The sequence below is a fragment of the Megalobrama amblycephala genome, linkage group LG4, assembly GCF_018812025.1.
Source record: "Megalobrama amblycephala isolate DHTTF-2021 linkage group LG4, ASM1881202v1, whole genome shotgun sequence".
Classification (NCBI taxonomy): domain Eukaryota; kingdom Metazoa; phylum Chordata; class Actinopteri; order Cypriniformes; family Xenocyprididae; genus Megalobrama; species Megalobrama amblycephala.
The window spans coordinates 48,807,395-48,828,094 of NC_063047.1; the positions used below are offsets into that span (position 1 = coordinate 48,807,395).

The window sequence follows — 20,700 nt, forward strand, 5'->3', positions numbered from 1 at the left end:
TTGTCTTTGAAAAAAAGTTTTTGTTCTAAATGGAACTTGAGTGTTGATAAAAAAAAACTGAATGAAGCTAGAACAAAATTGTTATATATATAAATTGTTATATACTGACAGTTTACATAATGTATTCATTATTATGGGGGCCGTGGAAGATTAGTGAATATGATCAAAGATGCTGGTGCTGGCTGGCAATTTAAAAATAAAATGCTGGCAGGGAAAGAGTTAAGGATGTATTGAAAGTTGGTTTGCATAAATAGCACCTTCTTAATATGTAAATGATTCTGTGGCAAGTCAAAACATTGGTGCAGACTTTTTCTGAGAAAATATCACACCTACATATACATGTGTGTGTATATATAATATATATACACACTTACAATGACAAAACCTGAATGCGTTTGGCACATAGCTTGAGCATATTCTGGCAAATAGCTTGAGTGTATTCTGTGTAAAGCTTAGACTTTGCCTAAGGGAAAACGGCTATTAAGGATGTTTCTCATGGAGACTCATGGCGATCCCGTGTCGACCAATGAGGCCCAAGTTCATCAAGTAAAAACTTTAATTATAGACCATGGCAGTTATCGTAATTTTTTAAGTATACACAAGAAAGGCCTTTTGGCATTCAAGATAAAAAAATCATATTGGTCTCATGGCTTGTCATGCCTCAAGAGGGTACGTACAGAACATAATAAAGCATTTGCTTAATAACTGTTAAATTATAGTTAATAGGCTGCTGATATGTGTTAAGAGCTTTTGCTCTTAGGTTTAAGTGGCTAGTCACTCACACGACCACTTGTACCGTATGCATTTTATAACAGCAAAAGTCCCACTTGCGGTTTCCAAAGTGAGGAGAAAGGAACTCAGCACATTTGTTATACCTTGCTACCTTAAAGCTATGCACTGACTATTCAATTTGTAAGTAGGGGTGCACCCACGACATGACACAGGGACTCCTTCCTTCAGGCTTGAACAATACACCGCCTCATTTCTTTTCATATTCTGCTTCTATTGAGCTGTGTCTGTAAGCCCAACAAATGAAGAATCATATCAATATTTCTGAGGTCCTAACAAATGCCAGTTAAACTGGGTTGCTTATAATATAATACCTAACCCACAGAGAACAGTCAGCAAGGATGATTCACAGTGAAATTAATAATTGCTGCCAATTATCCATCTAGAATCAAAAGCTTACCTTAATTGTTTCAGACTAGCTTTTCCGTAAAAGCAATTTAAAAAGCTCATAGATATAATTGGATAAAACTTAACTACACACAGCACATGCATTATACAGAGATGAAAGTCAAGGGTACTCACCTGTGTGCACAAACATGTGTTTGACGTAGTTTTGTTTGGCAGTAAAGGTTTTACAACAAAGAGTGCATGCGTAGGGCTTCTTTTCCCCATGCTGTCCCACTGCCGCACCACCTTGCTGTTGACTTCCACCGGGTGGCACCGTCAGTCCACTGGGGAATGGAGGCATGTTCGGAGAGGGCACTGCCACAAATTGGGGCTGCTGACTCCCAATGGACTGGGGCAGACTGAAGAGGAAAGGCTTGTTGTCGCTGGCTGACTGGGTTGCAAAGAGCGTAGGCAAGTACGTGTTGCCTGCGGTTCCCATTACCTGGGTGTTGCTGGTCAAGGTGAGGGGCATGCGCAGGTTGCTGGTAAGTGGCTCACCTGGCCGCAGGTATGGCCCGCCTGGCATGGACTGGGGTGTTGCTAGGTTGGCTTGAGGCGGCTGATGGATTCCAAGCTCACCGCTCTCTTGAGAAGGACCGTTTCCACTACCATCTTCGACCGACTCTTGGGTCTGCTCGGGAGATGAATCGTTGACCTCGATCTGCACCGGGGTTCCGCGCTCACCTTGCTGGCCTTTATTCGGACAATTGTCTCGAGCGAACCCGGACAGGAAAGGCTGTTCGACAGAATCGGTTTCCGTGCCGATGGAAGAGCTGACGCCAGAGTCGAAGCTCTCGCCTTTGGGCTCGCTTTCGATGCACTCCAGCTGCTCGCTGTCGTCACGACAGTCCTCAAGCCCGTAGCAGTTGTACTCGTCCCCTTGCTCCTGCTTGATGTGAATATCACCTGTGTGGAGCCTCACGGGACGAGGCTGTTTACGGCAGTGTGTAGTCTCCGACGTGGCCAGGAAGCGCTCCATCTGTTGCGAACGCTCGTGGATGCGTGTGATCCAGGCAGGGTCCTGCCCTCCCTCCTTCTGCTGTAGTTGAAGGGGTGAGTCGTAGCTGGCGGTCACCGCAGAACTGGGGTAGTGGGAGCGATTTCCACGGGTACCGTTTTGCAGGCCCAACCCAGGACAGCTGGAATAAAGCGAGGAATAAACGCGGTCAAGGCTCTGGTGAGATGTTTGCATGTAGCCTGATTCGGCATCACTACTGGGACCGGACGTGCCAGACTCGGGAGTTCCCCGTGGTGTCTCCTGCCCCGAGTCACCTGGGACGACGGAAAAGCTGCCAGATCCAGCAATGCCAACATTCTGTGAAACAATGCGGGTGCACTCGTCGATAACGGTCTTGATCTGAAGTATGCTGGCAGCTGTGAGGATCTGCAGGGCCTCGGACTGGGAGACCCGCAGCACGCCGCTGTACATGAAGTCAATCAGTTTCTGGACGGACTGTACAGAAACCACAGAGGGGATCTCGATGTCACTGTAGCCCAGGAGCAGCTTGTCCTGAAAGAAGGGGCTGCCTGCAGCCAGCACACAACGGTGAGCTCGCAGCATGCTACCATGGATCCGAACAGTCACGTCACAGAAGTGCCCGCGGTTTCGCTGCTCATTGAGGGTCTCAAGTACAGAATTGCTAAAGTTGTGGAGATTAATGTGGTGAATGCGTTCGGTCATCCCCTTGCACCTGATGTCACCTGTGTGGCAGACACAAACACAAACAGAAATGATTACGTGATTTTTTTTCAGAAATATGAACTGTCAACTGCACTTAAAATGCCAGCTGCTGTAAGCTAAATGTATGAATTTCACTGCAAAAAAAAAAAAAAAAAAAAAAAAAAAAAAAAAAATATATATATATATATATATAAAGAAATTACTTTTACAGCTATTTTTGACTTTTAACCAATTGATGCTAAAGTCATTTTTGTGGATGCACAGTGTGTTGGTGTCATTGTATGTTCAAAATCGATTCCTACAGTATTTGTACAAAAATTAAATACTCAAAACTAAAATCACATCAAATGCTGAAAACTTTCTCTAGATCAATGATGTTGAATTGTGCTTTTTCAACCTGAAGGACCTGTTTAGAGAGGTTAAGATTAAAGTGGAAAATCTCCGGAGATCTCCAAAATAGGGCGTGAACTCCAAAAGTGGGCAGAACCTCCAAAAGGGGGCGGGGCCTCCAAGTGCACAGACTTTCGCTATTGGCTCTGGCATCACCCATTTGTCATTGATTTACATTTGTCAGATGTACTAACCCAGTGTTTGGGTAGTTTTTGTGTTACCCAGATCCTGGATCAGATATAACAACCCAGGGGTTGAGTTATTTATCGTGGGCTTTTTGCGACCTCTTCAGGAGAGAGCAGTGCAGCTCTGTCAAATTGGTGCATGTCTATTTTAACTAAAAATTTGTTATTGTTCTGTATATTGTTTAATTTTATGCAAAGCAACATACAGGGGCGTGATATGAGACACCTAAATGAGTGTCGCGACTCGTGTCGGTCTTTTTTGCGTGATGGAAACGCCTGATGCCTTCCGTAAAAATGTATGATTTTATTCAAAATGATACAGAATATAAATACTTAAGATGTTAAAATATATTCTCAGAATTGTACACTGATTATTTATGGACAGGTTATGGAGTCCGTCACATCATTTTTCATTTACGAGTGAAACACAGGACGGCGGTCTGAAGTTAGCAGTTCCCCCGCCGAACACGAGCCATCTCCGGCACGAGATCCAGCGCCTTTACGGATGGAAACAGGACAACAGAGACCGGTCGATTACACTTGAATTACTTCTAAATGTTTAATTTTTACTTAAAATATTTGTTAAAAGAGCTTAAGTGTGGGCAATATGTATTAAAAACACTATAAAATACGTTGTACTATAAAATAGGATAATTTGTAAATAAATGAATTATGCTAACCAGTGGTTGTGTGAAGTATTTAAAAAAAGTTTAGAGGATTTAAGTTAATCAGTAAACATTAATTTATGTATTGAATAAAAAAAGCTAGTATTATAGTAAAAATGAATCAACCCATTATGCTGGGTTAAATAAACAACCCAATTTGCTGTCTAATATTAACCCAACATGTGTTCTGTCCTATATTTACCCAGCCCGTGGGTTGAAAACAACCCAAATTGGTTGTTGGTTAAGGAAGTAGGGTAGGTTTAGTGGTTAGAATTTGTTGTAGCATAGCATTGTAGGAAATCAGCACTGTGACTGATGGTCTACATGACCTATAAAATCTTTAGAATCGGCTGTGGGGTGGAGTTTGCCCTGAACTGGATTGGGGGAGAAAAAAAAAAAAAAATCACACATGCATGTCCTGTGCCTGTCTGTCAATGGGAGGAGGCCACGCCCCCATTTGGAGATCTCCAGGCTGCAGCTATACCCTTCTCTGAAAATCTATTTAATATAATGAAAACACAAAAAACACAAAATAATAGAAATACTAGATATATGATGATATAATAGATAACAGAAAGAGTGTCCCTGGAATTTTCCACAAAGATAGGAGAAGGATAGGCTGTGCAATGCATAGATAGAGATCGACATTGCTTTAGGTCTGTACTTTAATTGCCTTGATTATGACCAATAAATAAACCATTGATAACCACAGACATGTGATTCAATCTGGCAGGATCTTATGGAATGTGTATGGCCTTTAATTGCTTTTGTTCATTGTCATGTTTTCTGTAGAATGTGCATTCATTTTCTGTTTCTATCTTATGGACAAAATGGTCATGGGATGTTGTTTGCTAGAATGTAGCAAACTGCAGAGAGTATCACTTTGTCTCTGTGATTTTAGAACAACGTCCTGTTGATGTGCTGTGAAAAATGTCAGAAATTCTAAGAATTTATTTAAGCGCTACACTACTGTACACCCCAGTACTATACACTGCAGCAGTAGTAAGAGAAACCAAATCAATCACGTTTTTTTTCCTTTCATTTTCGGAAAAAATATGTACTGTAAGCTGCACTTACAATGTCAGCTATGAATTTCATTGCAAAAAAAAAATGTGACATGCAAATGATGCTAGAGCTTTTCCAACAACTTTTGCAGGTATTTTTGACTTTTAACCAATAGTAAGAGAAGTGTGGTAGTACATTTACATGTGATTATTTTATGTAGGCTAGCAAAATATCTTTTTTATGTTGAAACAACCTGGAGCTAAACTCAAGGTGCAGGGCTGAAACCTCCGTTACAATATAGTGAACATATCCTGTAAGATAAAATACCATGAAGAGTTTGTCAAAATGAGCAGTACCAAAGCTTGCCGTATGGAATACTATATCCCACACATATGGATTTATAATGCAAAATTTTAATTTAATGAGGTCATCTGTCAAGATCATGTGATTATCAAGTAGCATACTACTGTTTGAAACATTTATTGAGGAATACCTACTTTTTAACTTGCTCTATTTAGAACTAAGTGATATAGAGTGTATAGACCTTATGTAGCCCCACCCCTTTTAACCGCTGTACTCGTTGTCTTTTGTCTTCCAGTTTGTATTTCCACAGCGATCTTACATATTTATGAATGAACCTGCTCGTTTTAAAATCTTATGGGTCTACTGACATTTGTTATGACATCTGCTTTAAACATTACAATGCTCACGTTAGCTTTCATCAACTCTACAAGAAGTAAATCCACTTCACCAGCTAATTATTCTTTGACAGTGATGCAATAGAAATATACAGAGCTACCACAAAACGCAAGTTCAAAGACACTACTCTAAAGATGGCAGTACGCTTGTTTCTCTGGCGCATAAGGCCTATAGTGATCAGTATTCAGTAATCTAGTATTCCATTCCAAACATTCCTGCAAACACTGCAGAGAATATCATATCCCACAATGCAATGCTCTAAATGTTCATTTTGAGTGAACTATCCCTTTAAATATTTACTTATATGCATGGATGCAGCATTTAAGAGACTAGCAAATGGAAACAATGTATCAAAATAACTTAAAGGATTAGTTCACTTTCAAATAAAATTTTCCTGATAATTTACTCACCCCCATGTCATCCAAGATGTTCATGTTTTTCTTTCTTCAGTCGAAAAGAAATGAAGGTTTTTGATGAAAACATTCCAGGATTTTTCTCCTTATAGTGGACTTCAATGGCCTCCAAACAGTTGAAGGTCAAAATTGCAGTTTCAGTGCAGCTTCAAAGGGCTTTAAATGATACCAGATGAGGAATAAGGGTCTTATCTAGTGAAACGATCGGTCATTTTCAAAAAAAATGTAAATGTATATGCTTTATATAAACAAATGATGCCTTCCAAGTGGTTCCACTTTCATATTCTTCAAAAAGCTTACGCTGTATGTCCTACGCCTTTCCTATTCTACTTATGGAACGAATGCAGCGCCAGTTATATTTTTTCCGTAAGTAGCATAGGGAAGGCGTAGGACATACAGCGCAAGCTTTTTGAAGAATACGAAAGTGCGGTTTTGGTGGAACCACTTGGAAGGCGATCATTTGTTTATATAAAGCATATACATTTACATTTTTTCCGAAAATGACCGATCGTTTCGCAAGATAAGACCCTTATTCCTCATCTGGTATCGTTTAAAGCCCTTTGAAGCTGCACTGAAACTGCAATTTTGACCTTCAACCGTTTGGAGTCCATTGAAGTCCACTATAAGGGGAATCCTGGAATGTTTTCATCAAAAACCTTAATTTCTTTTCGACTGAAGAAAGAAAGACATGAACATCTTGGATGACATGGGGGTGAGTAAATCCTCTAAATCCTTTAATACCAGCAGTGTGGCATGCTATACTCTAGCTATAAATTATATTAAACAGCATTTTTCTAATTGTTTGTATAAATTATGCATGCAATTTCATACGTAATATTAATATAGTGCATGGAATTATTGAATTATTATATTTGTACTTTTAGTATTGTCACACAACAAAACCATTTAATGAACTAATGAAGGCAAATGAAAGATCTTCACACTATCCCTTACATAAAATGTTAATATTGAAAAAAGGTGACGTCTATGTTATTTGTCAACTATTCATATCTAAGTCAAAAATTCCATAATCCAATGCTGAAAACAAAATATAATGACAAACTAAAGACAGAAAATTAAAGGCAATTCACAACTGTTAAGGCCCGCTCACACCAAGAACCATAACTATAATGTTAACTATATTAGCGTCCGCACCAGCTGACGATATCATTGTTTATTCTAAGTGTGCAGTTTTTTTATTTTTTATTTGCTGCTTTAAATGCTCAAGCTCTCTAATGCAGGATGGATTCTGATTGGCTGTCAGTGTTTTTATCGTTCGTCAACTGGAAAAAAAAAATTGATTCCATCTACATTGTTTTTCTGTGTTGTTATCGTTATAGATGTGGTGTGGACTCTGCTATTCTTTTATATTCACAATGATTTTTAGAAATATATCTTTATTGTTATCATTATAGTTATCGTTGGTGTGAATGGGACTTTAGCCACTAAAACGTATAATTCCACAATGCCTAATTTTCAAATCTATATCCAATTCTCACATATTAGACTTAAAGATACACATTTTATTTACATGTCATGAAATGATATTAAATTATAAACATGTACTTTAATCTTTAGCACAGGAGTTTTCAAGCCTGTCCTGGACATTTTGTAATGGGTGCTTCTCAATATTAAAATTGAAGCTTCCTCGTTTCCTCGCTCCTCCAGCCTGTGACCCGGAAACCAATCAAAGTCAGTCATCTTGAAGGAGATCTCAATTCTCTAATTGCACTGCGAGGAGGCGAGTAACGAGTGGAATAATGAAGTCTTTTCCCTCTAAGCAAAAAAATATCTCGAAGTCAAGAAGTTCCAGATACCAAAAGACTATATTGGACCAAAAAACAAAGCCGAGATGCCAGCTGATCATCTGACTATCCCATTACAAACTTACAAGTTCTCTTTCTTATACCATTTCTGTTATCACCTATTACCCAATAAGCCTGCATCTGGGTCATTCCCAGGGTTTAACCCATCCCATTTGTTTACCATAGCATGTTGCCAACTAGTCTATTTAAAAAAGAAAATGTAATCCTATTTATCAAGAAAGTGTACATGTACACAGAACAGAGCAGTTTGATTAATGATTGTACCATACAGTGACTGATGAATGTTTTCTTCGCCATGTACTATTCTGTGAAATGAGATAAGATAAACAGCATAGCATACAGTACTGTATGTGCGACCTTCAAAGTTTTCCATAGCATAGTCATGTGGGTCATGTGGGTCATGTGGGCCAGTTTTCCTGGCTTCCATAAGATCTAGATCCCAGGAGTGCAGCTGATGACACTTTTAAGTGACACTCGAGTAGGGGTGTAACAATACCCTTATGTCACGATTCAAAAGATATCATGATACCGAACTCACGATATTATTGCGATACTCCAAGACATATGGTAAAAGGATAACAAAAAATGTACTGTTGATTAAAACACTAAATTTGGTATCACATCGGGGGTGAAAATGAATAGTCTTGGTGCTGGTAATGCACAGGACAATGGTGACACCAGAATAAAAATATTCATGATTCTAATGCTGAAACACAGAATTATTTTAGATTAATATGTTTGCACTCTGTCACTGACTAGATATATTTAAAATAATGTAGGCCACTTTTTACTGGTAACATAAGACATTTGGCATTGTCAGGACCCACAAATATTCCCCCGTTGCATTATTATACATTATATTCAACATTGTATATATAGTAGTTTAATGTAGTACTGACACTAAGAGCCCTATTTTTAAAAATCTAAGCGCATGGTCTAAAGCACAAGGCGCAGGTGCGCACCCGGCACATGGTCTAAAAGGGTTGTACCTAGTGAGTTTATGTGCAATAAACCAACCATCTCTCATTCCCTTTAAAAGCCAGCTGCGCTCACGCCATGGCGGATTCGCTATGTACATGGCGGAATTTGCAAGCAGAAAAACCGAACGCTTCCCTAGCGAGGAAACGGATCTGCTCTACGCGAGGTTAAAGCGTGTGAGCAGACCATCTACTGGACAAGCCGGATTCCACCAAAGCATTTTTATCTTTATGCACACAATAATAATCTTTTACAACGTAATCCTTTTATTTTAAATATTTAGCATGTTTGTGTGGTGCCGCGCGTCTCTGTGTATGTAATAAGCAGAGTGTACGCACATTTGTGCACCCGCATATAGGGGCTTATTACTAACACGCTCTTTAAATAACAAAACAAATATTGCGGCATCGACTTTAGACCAGGTTTCAGTTGGTCAATGGCGCAGTCTATTACAGTTGCCTCAAAATAGCAACACGCCAACAATGCACCAGAACGCACATCGTTTCAGGATGCAGAAATAAGACATGAGAAGCACCCTATCGCTGTGTTCAAAATCACCCCCTATACACTATTATTCTCTATATTAGTCCACTACTATAGTCCACTTGAAGGAGTGAAAGAAAACGAGTGCACGAATTCAGACACTGAGTGCGCTGGAAGGGCTGCCGCTTTTCATAGTTTGTGCTTGCTGTTTAATAATCATTTGAAACTTAGTAGTAAAGAAAACATTTATCTAGAACTCTCTCATGGAAACTATGTATAAACCTTAATTAAACAATTTTATAATCAATTAAAAAGGAATTTATACCTGTATGATATTACGCTGTAGGCACATTGGACCAGTGGTTTGCGACCCTCACAGTGCATTATGGGTATTCTCTAGCCGAGTTGTACACTCGTTATTGCGGTGCATTACGGGATTAAATGAGTACACTCCATAACGTCCACTGTGGACACCACTACGAATGGATGTCCCTTCAAATAGTGGCCTATTCAAGGGTATAGGGGGCACACCCTATGTCTCTGACACACCCACTTCAGGTCTTGCAGTCTCTACTAATGAGCTGATAAGTTGAATCAGGTATACTAGATGAGGGAGCCACCGTTTGGCTGCATCTGAAATCGCATACTTCCCTACTATATAGTAGGTGAAAAACAGTATGTGACAAAAGAAGTATGTCTGAATTCACAGTACTCATAAAAGACTAGGGGAAAAGCACCCGGATTAAATACTTCCGGCACAATTCTGAAGTGCGCATATGATGGACACTTTACTATCCCATGAGGCCACGGGAGAGGATTTGTGAATGGCGGTGATGTGACGCAACCGACGCTGGTAGGTCACATGATAATGAAAACATGGCAAATCCAGATTACATTCATACTACACGCTCTCATACCATATAGAACGTACCTTTTTAGAGGTCATGAAGAAATTACTTATTCAAAATAAGTAGCTACTCAAGAGAGTATGTGATTTTGAACACAGCCAAAATGAGCAGTGCTTGGGGTCCTCCAGGACATGTTTGAAAACCCCTGCTTTATCCTAATAGAAACAAGCTTGAAAAACACACTGAATAATCAATGTCGCTCTTTACAACATAACAGGTGGCGCTGCCAGGGCATTTGAGTAAATCCTACCAAACAGCATTAAACTATCACAAATTAGCACACTGGAGACATTATTTATGAAAAGTGGAGTGGCTGGAAAACAGTGACCTAAAAAAGCTTTTCTTTTCACAGACAGAGGGCGGTCTTGAGCTAGTGTGCGGTGTGTGAACTAGCCAGCACTCGTCTGCACATGCAGCATGTGTTTCGCTTTTGCGTTACATATGAAATCAAAAAATAAGTAAATCAAATCAATCAAGCTATGATGGGTCCACGGGATCATTATTCATTCAATGAAAGCAATTTGAAATTCAATGAATTTGAAAGCTCTCGACTGTCTATACAAACACTTTTGGAGAGAACACAAAATGTCTACTTTCTATGAGGTGCTGCGCCCTTTTTCAACACAAGGCTTTGAAACTCCTAAAAATGCTCAGAAGAGTTTTTAAACACTTTTGAAAATCGATCGTAATTTCTGTGGACACTAGTGATATTAGTTCCCTTTGCAAAACGTCATCTTACAGAAACACGCTTAACGAAAGTTGAAAGCACACACTGTTTGCTCCTCGTCATATTTCTCTCACCCCTTTCCACATGCATTCCTCTCTGAGCACTTCTCAGTTTTATGCATTGTCATTTTGGTACCATGCCTTACCCCCTTTAGCTCATTACAATAGCAAACTCTAAAATAGCAAGTGTTTACTATTCCTAAGAAAACAGAGAAATGCCACTTCTCCTCTCATATGGTTTCAGGAGCATTTAAATGTTAGTGTGGTGCAAAGGGATGTGAAAAGACAGGTTAGCAGAAGAGACCATTCATTTAGGATTCATAGCAAACAAAATACTTCAAGTATGCAACCTTTGAGCCTTAAAGGGATGAAACTGCAAGGAAACTACATCATTTTTGAAGGTTATCGAGACAAAGTATTGTATAAGAGAACGAAGAAACACTATGTACTTGTGTGTCTAGACATGTTTCTGTAAAACTTTAAACCTTTTGTAAAATCTGTTGTGTGTGTGTGTGTCGTTCAGGTATTCCCTACAGTCCCAAGGATGCCAATAACAGAAATCTTTGACCTTGTGGACACTTTTTGGTCCTCATAAGGAAAACAGCTTATAAATCATATTAACTGATGTTTTTTTGAAAATGCAAAAGTGCAGAAAGGTTTCTATGATGGGTAGGATTAGGTTTAGGGAATAGAAAATACAGTGTGTGCATATAAAAATAATTACGTCTATGAAAAGTCCCCATAAAACATGGAACCCTAATGTGTGTGTGTGTGTCTAGCTAAGAGGTGTTAAATGAATAATAATAATAAAAAAATACATTTCATTAATTTCTAATGTCTGATTACGATTGTAATATATCTTTATACACTTACATAACACATGCATAACCCAGATTTTTATATTTGCAGCATGATGCGAATAGGTAATGTTTAAAGTTGGCATGAAACAGAAGTCGCAAGCCTTTGCTGGCCTATTGTGATGTAAAACGGCTTTTTCGAACAAGAAAAAAAAAAAGTAGAGTGATACTTGATTTTGTCTGATTGCATTGTGGGATCGTTGTGGTTTGCTACTGGTCAATCTCATGTGATTGACAGGTTGCCCCACCCTTGCACCGGTGAACATGTCACTGGATTGCAATATCTTGCAAAATAGTTCATTTGAATTGGATTGCACAATGTGTAAATGTTGTTATTGGTATATGCATGTGTTTCTTTAGATAAGCAAAGGGCTAGTCAAGGAACTGATGATGATCTTGCAGAAGCATGATTTATTTGAACTAGCACACGGCACTTTCAGTGCAAAATTACGTTGGACCCCGAAACAAATACGGGCAACAAAATATGATATCATTGTGTAGGTCTTCTGTAATGAATAATTAAAAATAATAAAATAATAGACTAACAACACTTTTTAGATTTTAGGTGTTAGGGCTCGTTCACACAGAATGTGTTTTTGCTTTGAAAAACGCAAGAAGTGGACAGTGGAATGGGGAAAACACACAAGGTCTCGAGACATGCTTTTTAAAAGCTGAACTGATTTTAACTCGAGTGCCGCGTTTTTCTAAATGGTTAGCAGAACAGACTTCATAGCAAACGACATACTTCAAGTATGCAACCTTTGAGACTTAAAGGGATGAAACTGCAAGGAAACGGCATCATTTATGGCATCATTTATAACGGCATCATTTATATCAAGGTTATCAGGGCAAAGTATTGTATAAGAGAACAAATAAACACCATGTACTTGTGTGTCTAGACGTGTTTTTGTAAAACTTTAAACCTTTTGTAAAATCCGTTGTGTGTGTGTGTGTTGTTCAGGTATTCCCTACAGTACTTTATGGGGGCAAAATGTCCCTGCAAGGATGGCAATACCAGAAATCTTTGACCTTGTGGACACACTTTTTGGTTCTCATAAGGAAAACAGCTTCTAAATCATATTAAATGATTTATGAAATGTTAAAGTGCAGAAAGTTTTCTGTGATGGGTAGGATTAGGGTTAGGGGATAGAATGTTTGTGCATATAAAAATAATTATGTCAATGAAAAGTCCCCAAACAAAACATGGAAACACAACGTGCGTGTGTGTGTAACATCTAGCTAAGAGGTTCTCATGGTAGGAAGCAAGACCCTGGAAGACCCTGTTCTGTGTGAACGGCCCCTTAGGGTGCTGTGGGTGTTACTATGCAGTTGCTAAAGTAATCTGATTGGTTGTAGTGCATTGCTATGAGGTTCCTATATGTTTTGGGTAGTTCATAGCATAGGACATTGCTACAGGATCCCTTGTGAAAAAGAAGTGCACTTAACTGTGGTCCTGTCCCAAATGGCACCCTAAACACTCAGGGTTTTTCTTTTGAGACATAATGCTGTTTTGACTGTCTGGAAGAAGTCTGCTGCGGAGCTCGCTCGGCAAAAACGTGCATCATATTGACCGCTAAGGGAGCGCTCACGAGCACCCTTCTGAAACCTAAAATGACACATAAGACAGCCTAGGGTCTAGTGGACTTCATGATCACGTGCACACGATGGCCATTGTAAGTGCATAAGAAGTGTACCATTTGAATTGTATTGAAAATGCACTTGTAGTGTACTTCATAGCTTAACAGTATATTTAAAAAGTCAACTTGCAGATAATATAATATTAATTAAGAGAGCACATTAATGACCTAAGTTTCTCGAAACACTTTTAAAAAGTGCACTTTGTAATCTTTTCAAATTAAATGTTTTACTTTAAAGAAATGATATTAAAGTCCCCCTGAAATCAAAAGTTTTTTAGCTTTCAGTGTGAATATGTTAGCCTTAATGTCATGAATAAGCTGGTGTGTTCCAAACCAATGACAAAATTTGCATTTAGGAGATATAAGCATTCAAAACTTACAGTCTCACACTTCCGCTAAAATAGATCACGGATTTTCATGGCATCAGCATTTGATTGGATCTACTGTCCAATCAAATGCTCTCTAGAATCCGAAGTCCCGCCCCCTCCTACACTATATACGGACACTGAAGCTGCGTCTGAAATCGGTCATTTGTTCACACATTTAACTAGTTTCTACATGGTGAATGGCACATAGTGCACTATATAGGGGATAGGGAATGATTCAGACAGTCTAAATATGCTTTCCTTTAACGCGAATGAAGTCCGTTTTCACATTAATATAACGTGAACCGCCGCAGCTGCTCTGCTCTGGCCCAGGGACATGAGAGCACCGAGCGGATCATATCCGCGAGTCGGCTCAGACTACAAAAGGTATCGGACCCATTTTAAATTCTGCACAGAATGCTGTATTTTAAAGTGATATAGAGGAGATTAGGAGGATAAACGGTTAGAGATTAGAAGGAAACAGAGGTTTTATTGAGTTTAACGGTTCTGGCCGAGCTGTGATATAAACGGAATGCTATTGGCTATTTTAAAAAAGGGGCGGGGCTGTTCGATACATAGCCCTGTCTTCCTGTTTCAGTTGAAATTACGTCAACACATTGAATAATGTTGCACGTTCCAAGACACTTCAGCGGGCCTTTAAATTAAATAATTATGTGGTGCTTTAAAGAAGTACACTCATTTTGATGTGTTAAATAACATAAAGCACATGTAAAGTACATTTTAACTGTTGAGTGTTTTTGATATTACATTTAAAGACATTTTATAAAGTACTTAATTGCAACTTCATCATTACAAATGTGTAATTATAAATGTATTTACATGAAATAAAGTTTCAATAGAAATGTATATTTCAGTTTACCATAAATGCTTGTCAGTACATTCAACAGTACACTCGAACCATATTTCAAAGACATTACATTAAAGATGTACTTATGTCCTACTTAAGCGGGCCAAAAACACTCTAAAGTTCATCATTTAATATAAATTTAAACTATAATACATTTTCATCTAACTGCAATTAACATTCAATTACATTCAGTAAATTTTTTTAAAATATATAATTATTTCCATAACAAGTACTCTTTTTGAAAGTATGCTAAAGTGTACTTATTTTTCACAAGGGTATCCCTCTAAGAAAAAGACAATTTGATGCGCATAAAAACGATGACAAGCAAACATATTTAACTCTAAAATCAAGAGAACAAAAAATAAGGATTTATATTTTGCATAAAGAAAATGAAGCATATTTTAGGAGCACAATCATTTGTAAGTATTAGGCCATTATTTTCTTGACAATTAAGCACATTCCCCATCCCCTCCCCCAAATTCTCATTACTGTAATGCATCCATTTTACTTCTGAGATTTTACGTAATTTTCATTATTTTCAATGATGATTTTCATTATATTCTCATTACTGTAATAAACATAGGCAGAGTGAGAGCTAAGCCTTTCCCTGACCATGGGGATGAGGTGTATATACAGTACATGACTACAGATGTTAGTGATAGAGGATGCTTCCTGTTTGGTTGCTGGTCTAGGATCAGTTTCTCCTCCACAAATCTAGTCCAATCAGAATCGTGTATTTAGACAGATCACGGTATAATAAAATATACACATCAAATAAGTTTTTCCCATTATAGTAGTGACAATGAGAATTGTTTCACATTATAGTAATGAGAATTTGGAAGGGAGGGAAATGCTCAAATGTCAGTAATGTCACAATACAAAAAAAAAACATTTTTTTATGCTTTTAAAAAAGGTTTTGTTTTAGTAACATAAGATTTTACGTCTTTCTTTAGATTTTTGATGTTACCCAGGCATGTTCTTGACAGATTCACCCAAATACAGTTATGTCTATATATGTGTATATTCAACACACAAAGTGTATGGTGCAAACAGATGGGGTTTTCTTCTGTATGTTGTGGTGTAATGTTTTAATATCAGAAAGAAGGAAGTAAGAAAGGGTGTTCGTATTTGTAGGTCAACACATTGCGCAAACGAACATGAAAAACAGTTTGATATTATGCATTAATCAAGCAAAGAGAAATGAATTGAAGCTGGGGAACTTACAGTCTGATGGTGTTCTGTTAGGTAATTGTGTGTATGTGGGTGTGTTGGTGTATCAGGCTGGTGAAGAGGCACTGGTTAGATGCTACAGGTTGCTGGTGGTGGTGGTGCAGCGGAAGAGGTCAGTCGTTAGCCACTCATTTCATTTCGGTCCGGCCACAATCTAACCTCATGCAGAATCAATGTCGCCCTGCAAATAAAGCAGAGAGAACATTTATTGCATGCCTTTTTTTTTTTTTTTTTTTTTTTAAAGAAAAGTTGTGCAAAATGGGAGAATTAACCTTTTCTGAGTAATAAAGTTACATCCATTTAATACATGTTTTTTCATCAAATTACATTTGCTTACACACAAAATCCTTACTTGTCACACAATTTATGAAACCTGAGACTCAAACACCAGAACCACACGCCAAATCTGCAAAACCATACACTAATTCTTGGCCTTCGACGCTTTTTGCAAAACACAACACACAATTCTCTATGTAACACACAAAAATCTAACAGGAAGTATCTTGATTTCCTTTTTCAAACACAACCATTGTTTCTGTCCAACTACACAGGGTTGATGTATTTCTTTTCTTTCGTACTCTGTAATACTGTATTCACAACCACAAATGCTTACAGTAAAACAACAAATAGCTTGGTTTAAATCTCGCTTTCTGGTTTACCATGAATTTTTCAACATCTCTCTGCCAATTGCTTTCAGTCTTGTACAGAAATGAACATAAAAGCTCATGAAGGAAGAGCTTTAGGTTTTGACTAACTGTGTGTAATGTATATGATATATCCAAAAATAGAATATTATGGCATTTAAGGTGTTTGCAATGTGAGACAAATGTGTTTGTGATATTTTGAATGCAGTGCTTTATTTTGCAAGAGATGTGAGGCATTTTGTGTGTGCAGTTCTTGGATGTGTGTGTAAAGTTTTGAAAAAAAAAAAGAGGCAAAGTTTTGAGAATGTGTGTAAGCAGTTGAAAAAAAAAAAAAAACTGTAACAAGCAAGCACCCACAAATCAAAGCCTGTTAATTTTATACAACAGTAAATTATAGTCCTCGAATCTGATTGGCTTGACATTGAGCGTGCAAAATTTCTTCGGACACTGCAACGGTCGTGATATGACGTCACGCTTTTAGAAACATGAATTCAACATATAACAAAGATTAATACACTTAAAATGTAAAAAATATACAACCTTGCTTTACTGCAAAAATATAATTCTTTTAATTCAGCCAAGAGGTCACGCCGTGAGGTATCGATCTTCTACTGGTCACCCGACTTCACGTTATGTGAATTCGCAGGTCAGAGTTCACCAAACTTGAACTGGAACGCAGCGAGAAATGAGCTTGTGTTTCCAGCCTGACACATTTGCATGCGTATAAATGGAAGTCAATGGAATAAAAAGTGCAGTGTGACCGCACCTTAAGTCTAGACAGGCCGTCGGTCTTTGTATTTTACAGCGGATCATCAGTGGTGACATTTTACAAGGACGTTGTCATGTCACCATCAGTGTCCCAATGTGAGTCAGGGTCATTACTGTCCTTACCAGTGCCTGAATTCATCTACATGATATACTGATTCATGACTAAGGAAGCTGATTGAGATGCACACATTGTAAAAATGTTAAAGTCGACATGAAACGGAATTTGCGATAGTCTTTTCTTCCCTATTGTGACGTATATCCAAGTGAAACAGCTTCTGGAACAAGAAAAAAACGTAGAGCGGGAGTCGCGGGACTTGATTTGTCCATCAGAAATTGATTAGATTGTGGTTGTCTGCATGTAAATAAAAACTTAAATTAAAACTGTTCATCATATAAAGCGATTGTGTCTCTTCAGAAGACTTAGATTAACTTTTTGAAGCGTCAAAGATTTGGATGCGTAAACTTTCAATGGAGGGAAAGAAATCTCACAGGTTTCATTTGGAATATCTTCACTTGACGTTAGGGTGAGTAATTTTGGCCTATAATTGGTTCACCTTCTGCCTACAGCAAAGTAAAGCAGTAAGCCCCAAAAAGACATGGTTTACAGTGATTTTAGATCAGGGGCGTTGTTAGGTACTCCTAGCTGTTGTAAAATCACTGTAAACACTGGCTTTCTTGTTTTCTTTAAACGGTTACTACACATAAAAGAAGAAGAGAAAACAGATGCACCAGCAGTAAAAATACTGTACCAACTTGCTGTTCGCAATGCACGAAATATAGGAAGAAAAATATAAATATTGAATTGGTGTTGGTGTTTATATGAATGTATCTCTGAAGGCAACTGACTGTCTTCAGAAAAGTTTAGGAAGGAAGTGCTGTACCGCTGCTGTTCCATAAGTGCCACCTACTGGCAAAGAGTGAATTTGCATTTTCATTCAGCCCATCAGCTGTTTTTGTTTTGTTCAAGTGTGTCTTGTGTAGCATAATTTCACAAATCTAAAGTCAGACCATTCGGTTTTTGCTTTAAATCTTGAAATTATAATCTAATTTAAAACAAAAACAACTGCTCATGCTACATGTGTGTAGCATATTTGTTTTGGATCATGATTGCATTGGTTGCCTCTCATTTCAAATGGCTACAGATATACAGTTTGGCATATAATAAAGCAATTAAACAACAAATAAATTTGCTTAAAGAAAAAAAAAAATCTGCAACCCGTATCGGAATCGGGTTGCATTATGCTTGTAAAAAACTGGAATCGGCCATGAAAAATTACGATCGTTTTTTTTAAAGTATAAAATGTAAAATTTGTGAAAAGAAATTCATCATTATTTATATGCCCCAAAGTAAAATTACATAGTAATAATAAACAGTATTTACCTACATTTGATTTAATAATGAAAATGCAGACTTTTGCATGCAAGCTTACTAAATATAGCATAATTTTTTTCCACTGAAGTTTAAAATAAGAGATGCTATTACAGCATCTCTGTATTAACACTCTCATGCTCACAAAAACTAGGACAAGTAAGGTCATATTCAGTATATCACCTGGCCCATTTATAATCCCAATCATGATATTTGTCAAAATAATCTCAATTTGATTTTTTGACCAGAATTAATGCATCCCTAAAGCTCTGGCATAAACCCAGATCTTAAAAACATAGATTTTTCCACCATGCCTCCTTAAAAAAAAAAACACCAATCCTCCATTCTTTGAACTTTGTAAACCTACGGTATGAAGAGGTGGTTGTAACGCTGTAACTTCCTGCCTATCGCTAAGGAGGCAGGAAGCAGTTCCCTCTGGGTTATCACACAGACACATTTGTGACAGGCTTGTGGATACACTTCACCACCAATTACAGGGTCAAACTCTGCCGAAGGAGAAATCATATGCTCACTGGGCCAGGTGTTATTATGCAAGAGAGAGATGAAAGAATGGTCAGTCAGCCTGCCACACCCATCCTTTCTACACCACAGCCGATCACATTCTCATTACACACACACACACACACACACACACACACACACACACACACACACACACACACACACACACACACACACACACACATTCTATCTGAGGTTAAGAAAAGTGAGTCTGTTGATTTATTTCACCAATTAAACTGAAGATGTCATCCCTATTTTATTTCATATCAATTCAAACTCTGATCATGCAAGACTAGTACCTAATGTTACGGATTCACATTACCCATACTATTTTTGCATGATGTTTACATTGCAATTTAAAATTTTGCATTACTTAAAATTATGCAAATTTTCTCCATAGGCTACATCTTCCAAAATATGCATGCTGTATAGAAATGGGAGGAAGATGTCTCATAAGTGGTATAAACCACAATTAGTAGGGTCAGATGACCCCTTAAGAACAATGTGCATACATTTTTAAATTGTAACACATTTAGATATAGGTTAAGCAAGTGCAAGATGCTGAAATAAAACAATAAATCATCCATTTTGATTTGTGTTTTGACAATTTAGATGAATAATTAAATAATAAATGCCAGGCAATGCAGAATCCCAGAAAAAGAGATTCATCTGAAAGGTACATTTATTCTGTGATGATTTATATACAGGCATATGAATATATACATATTTAATTGCCCATATTTAAACTGAAGATATGCCATAATAGCAACACTATGCAATGATTTCACTCGATTAGCCTATAGGTTTTAATGCATATCAAAGATGTTTGAAATGTACATCTAACTCATGGAATTATTGAATTATAACCCCGTGAACTACGATAAAAACAGTAACAACATGTCACTCGGATGATTCTGTCCCAATTCTCTGAGTGTAAATTTATCTTTTCACTTCAGAATAAAAACAGTATTTTGTACTCCACAAATCTGAAAACACAAATCCCTCATTAACAAACAGACACAAATCGATTGATATTCAACATAATACAGTGTTTCAGATCACTACTTTTCAGAGACACAAAATTAGATGAATTAACCTAAAAATGACTCAATCTTATAAATGTTGATATTCAGATGAAATGGCAAAATTGAGAAGAGCAAACTGATCAAATGTGTTGAGATGAGAATAAATAAATAAATAAATAAATAAATATGTAAATAAATTAAAAAGGGCGGAGGGGGGGTCGTATTAACATCTTTTTCATGATGCAAAGTTGAATTGCGCTCTGAAATATCAAGACATTTT

The 20,700-nt window shown here is 37.7% G+C and overlaps 1 protein-coding gene across 3 annotated transcripts in view; it reads right to left on the reverse strand.

Moving 5' to 3' along the window:
• The window catches only part of zbtb20 (zinc finger and BTB domain containing 20), a 78,531-nt gene that overhangs the window by 12,325 nt on the left and 45,506 nt on the right, over positions 1 to 20,700 (reverse strand). For all 3 annotated transcript variants that reach the window (XM_048189717.1, XM_048189718.1, XM_048189719.1), the window contains exons 2-3: positions 16,087 to 16,273; positions 1,312 to 2,877 (exon numbers count right to left, since the gene is read on the reverse strand). In XM_048189717.1, the coding sequence (XP_048045674.1) occupies positions 1,312 to 2,857 (1,546 nt within the window). In that variant the 5' untranslated portion in view covers positions 2,858 to 2,877; positions 16,087 to 16,273. The remainder of the gene's footprint in view (positions 1 to 1,311; positions 2,878 to 16,086; positions 16,274 to 20,700) is intronic.